The sequence below is a fragment of the Oculina patagonica genome, unplaced genomic scaffold, assembly GCF_052425735.1.
Source record: "Oculina patagonica isolate OP01 unplaced genomic scaffold, crgOcupat unplaced338, whole genome shotgun sequence".
Taxonomy (NCBI): Eukaryota; Metazoa; Cnidaria; class Anthozoa; order Scleractinia; family Oculinidae; genus Oculina; species Oculina patagonica.
The window spans coordinates 7,674-12,361 of NW_027558188.1; the positions used below are offsets into that span (position 1 = coordinate 7,674).

At 35.1% G+C, this 4,688-nt stretch overlaps 1 protein-coding gene across 4 annotated transcripts; it reads right to left on the reverse strand.

Moving 5' to 3' along the window:
* Positions 1 to 350: 350 nt before the first annotated feature.
* On the reverse strand, positions 351 to 3,845 carry LOC144640540 (uncharacterized). Of its 4 annotated transcripts, XM_078499651.1 has the most exons (5): positions 3,629 to 3,845; positions 2,688 to 2,819; positions 1,766 to 1,876; positions 1,168 to 1,218; positions 351 to 591 (listed from the first exon to the last, which is right to left on the reverse strand). In XM_078499651.1, the coding sequence occupies exons 2-5, from the start codon at positions 2,793 to 2,795 to the stop codon at positions 559 to 561; spliced, it is 303 nt and encodes a 100-aa protein (XP_078355777.1). In that variant the 5' UTR covers positions 2,796 to 2,819; positions 3,629 to 3,845; the 3' UTR covers positions 351 to 558. The 4 variants fall into 4 exon arrangements, with proteins under 4 accessions (XP_078355777.1, XP_078355776.1, XP_078355775.1 ...); XM_078499650.1 differs by lacking the exon at positions 2,688 to 2,819 and having other exon boundaries at positions 351 to 499; XM_078499649.1 differs by lacking the exon at positions 2,688 to 2,819.
* Between the last annotated feature and the right edge of the window lie 843 nt (positions 3,846 to 4,688).

Here is a 4,688-nt window from a genome sequence, read left to right on the forward strand (position 1 = left end):
AACCAGTTAGCTTATTCGACAAAGGAGCAAGTGCACATTTTTAGGTACGTTCTGACTATTTATACATGTTTCAGAAAACTACTGTTGGTTAGGAATTGTGGGTGGGAACATCATTCATTGTCTTTTGAATCTTTTGTTACACTTTACCGGTGATTGTAACACCAAAAGAGTTCCCACACGTTGCATAAACGTAGGCAAGTTTTTGTCGCTTTGGACAGAAAATAAATATATTGCTCGAAGAAGAATCGTGCGTTATACGGTTACAGCTGACCAGACGACCTCATCGCATGATGAAGACAAGTACTGAGACTGCAGTCGAAACGTCGCGAATCACATCACAAGTGACTACATCGTGAGTCAAACGATTATACTTTATTATCTTATTAACAACCTTTTTTTACAACAGGTCTATCCTTTAAATCATATATGTTGGTATGTTTGTCTCTTACTCTGTGTAGACTTAAAACCGCTAATTGCCAAAAACAGATATCGTGCCAACCTACAAGCAAAAAAAAAAAAACAGTAATAGGACGATGTTCACCAAAGGCCACAATATCCTCATTTTCCCGTGATGATAAATGATTTATTTGCCTGTGACAGAAACAAATAATGATAGTTATATTATCAGCAAGAAGCTGTCGAATGGTAAATAACTGCAATAACGACAGACGTAGGTAGTTCTGCACATGTGTAGATTATAAATCACCTCAAAACTTGATAACTGTATTGGAAAGTAAGGTAAACCCTCGATCTTGCTAGATGACAAAAATCTTATAAATTTTGATGAGCCATTTGTCTCCTGCGACGAAAGTAGGAATATCAAAATTTATCAAAATGACCCAGTGACAGTGACAGTGGCTTTTAAACAAAGCGCCTTGCAGTGGACAATTTCAATTAGGTGACACAGTGGTCCCTCGACCAATCAAAAGAGAGAGAAAAAAAAAAGAAAATTATTATAAAACTAGTTTAGTATTTAGTGCATTAATCGGTTAAATTTTCAAACAGGTATTAAGTTATACATCCGCTGCTAACGCCTTTTTTTTATTATTTGCACGTTGTTGAGTACTTTATATACAGCAGACCGTTGGCAAGTGGAGCTAGCTAACGCTCTGTCGAAAGAAGAGAACAAGACTACTGAGTGGCCAGTATATATCAAAGTACACATACCCGTTGTCCACGCAGACGGAAGTTACTCTTCGCACTCTTCAATCTCTTTTTCTAGAAAAAGAAATTGAAATTTAGCCACACATAGTAAATACTATTCAAGAATCGTGAACAGTTTGGTAGCTATGATTAGCGTCGTCATAGCAATATTTGACACGAGAAATGTAGGTATTTACTTTCCAACAGTCCCTTCCGCTGTATTTTCATCCTTGACAGTTCCTACTTACTACAAGTTCTCTTTTTTCGTCCATTAGAATTTTTGCTTTTCAACAAGAACATTAACGATAAGAAAATTACATGATGTTTCGATGACTTCAGTCATGTCATCATTATCAAATGCGAAGAAATTGACATAAAGTTATACACAAGTAGATGTGTGAAAAATACATACTTTACACTTCTATTTCTCTATCTAAATAAGGTGTAAATACTTGATTGATATTAAGCTCTCACATTATATAATGATGACATGAAGTCGTCGAAACGTCATGTAACTTTCTTATTGTAATTTTCTTGTGGAAATGTATTTTAAAATCCACTTTTCCTTTCCTTGGCAAAATAAATTTAGAAAATAAGTACGTGCATAGATACAGCCAATTACCCTCGCAAGTTGATCCAAGCCATCCAGCCGGGCAATCACAGCGGTAATATCCAACAAGATTAGTACATGTGCCACCATTTTTGCACGGTGCAGCTGCACACTCATCGATATCTGAAAATTGACAATAACCGTTATTAAGTATGGATCATTTCATTTGCGGAAAAATTTCTAAATAAAGTAGCTTGAAATATTATGTATAAACAGTAAATTTTATCTACTTTTCATCAACTTACAAGACAAACGTACATGTGTATGATATTGTTTTTTTTTCCTTTTCCAAGAACCATGTTTCCTTGCCTACTTAATTTTTGCTTATATTGCTTTTTACTTACTTACTTACTTACTTACTTACTTATCCTCATCGGGCCCATGAGGACTCTTGAGGCCGGGTATTGCTTTTTAGCCTTATAAAAATAATCCGGTTTTTTTTTCATAAATTAATATAAAAACTTGTCATCTGTTTTTCCGTTGTACATTTGGGTCACAATAACAATCTCACTACCTATTATGGCCAGTTCGAGTCAATCTTTCTAAATCTCTGCTGATAATTTTTAAGTGATGGTGGTGTTACTGTCGAGTTGTGCAACCAATTTGCAGTATTCCCACCACAATTGTCTTGAAATATCCCAATTTACTATCACCTGTTTCACAGTTGTTGCCAGAATATCATTTGTTATCATTTGAATTTCATTTGTTATTATTTTTGTGGGGGTGGGGGGATTAAGGCATTTCTTAGTCGATTATCTAGTGTTTATTAAGTGAGTAACAGCTCGTCTGGACTATTAATCAATCAATCAATAACTATCAATCAAACAAACAAACAATTTTTAGTTATATTTGTCACGATGGTGGGGTTATTGTTATGATATGTAACAAATTTGAAGCATTTCTCACTCTTCAAACATCTTAGATTACTTATCACCTGTTTCGCAGTTGTTGCCAGAATATCCCGATTTACAATCACAGCGGTAACTTCCATCGAGATCAACACATGTGCCGCCATTTTGGCAAGGATCAGGGGAACACACATTCGCCCCAGGCACTAGATCTAAAACTGATGAATTACCGCTAGTAAGCAATCAATCGAATCTTCTGGGAGGCAAGTATTGAGACGTAATACATCAGGAAGTCGAGTTATAAACAAAGAAAAACGTAAATGGTTTCACACAATTGTACGAAAGCTCGATGCAAATACATGCAGAGCGGAATACTATAATTCAAAGATAGAGACTGTACGGACAGTTACTCGAGTTTCATGCGTGAAACTCGAGTAACTGTCCGTACAGTCTCTATCTTTTAATTATAGAAGTCGAGTTATATAAATTTTAGTTGGACAAAAATCAAGTACCAGTTTACATCAAACCCTTATGCGTTATTTTCTACCCATTTTAAACGCTAATGATGCAAGTAATTTTCCGTAATAATAGGAACAACAGTGTCTTATTAGAGCCTTAGAAAATGAATTTAAAAGTTCTCAAAAACCATACAAATTATAGGTAAAATCTCGCGTGTAGCTGACGTTTTGTTAAATCGTCTTTTACGCGATTCAGTGGAATTCAGTGGAACTTGGAGTTTGTTTTCGATGTTTGGTGTCGTTAGAAATTATTTCTTTTGATAAGGTATTTGAAACAGTAATACAGAAGTTTGCAATAAGATGAAAAAAAAAATGGTACGTAATTTTCTCCACTTAATGCTCTAAATCCTGGCGGATTCCGTCATAAACACTTTTGCTTAAAACTTTTTCATGATGGTGGTGTTTTTTCATCTTATTTAACAAATTTGAAGTATTCCTCACTACTCCAAGTGAATTCCTTTATATTTGATCATTTTTCTCAAAAATCCAAGAATAATATTATATTTAACCTGTTTCACAGTTGTTGCCAGAATATCCTGATTTACAATCACAGCGATAACTTCCAACAAGATCAACACATGTGCCTCCATTTTGGCAAGGTGCAGGTGCACACTCGTCGACATCTGAAAATAACGAATTATACCGTTAGTAATTTATCAATCATATTGCCTGGAAAACATTATAATATGTTAAATACTTGTGTCTCAAGTAGCTTTAAAAGTGCAGCAAAACTGACTTTTTAAGTCAGGTTGACATGTATTTTAAAAAATGCAAGACAAAAACTGAGGAGAAAGTGTTCTCTTCAATGAACGAGTAGTTAGCATTTTATTACTTTTTTGTTAGCTTGATAAGGAATAATTCGTTCTCTGGGAGTTCACTGTGTACTCAAACAGCGCAGCTCGGTGTTTTTTGTAGAAATACCCACTCTATTCGATTTGCTCTTTTTGCCATAATTATCATGCTTGTTATGTGAGGGTTGTTACAAACAGGTCCGTAGCTGTTCCACAAGACCATTTTGATCAGTCCCGATAACCTGTAGCTGCTCTTGCTTAATGGGGAATGGGCACTGTATTGGTCGATCTGTTATTGAGCCACCAACAGTTCGCTTGGACAGCTACGGATTCACCAGTTGTACTGTGCGCTTGAGCCACTAAAATATCACTTTATAGTTATCTATGACAATAACCCAATCAAACAATCGAACATTCTTCGCTAGCAGATTTTAAGAAATTGCGGTTTTGTTTTTAAAGTTATTTACGAATATAAAGTATTTCCGCTATTTTTTTTAATTATTCCCATTTTTCCATTTTTCCATTTGACCTTTATTTTAAAAAATACCAGACAAAAACTGTTGACAAATGTTCTCTTCAATGAACGAGTAGTTAGCATATTTGTTACTATTTTTGTTAGCTTTAGTTAACTTGTAAGAACTAATAATTTTCTCTCTGGAAGTTCATTATGTACCAAAACGGCTCAGCTCAGTGTTTTCGTTAGGCGACTCTGGGCGATTTGTTCGTTATTTGAGGGTTGTTATCAACAGCCTGGCAGCTGTTTCACAGTCCGATTTAC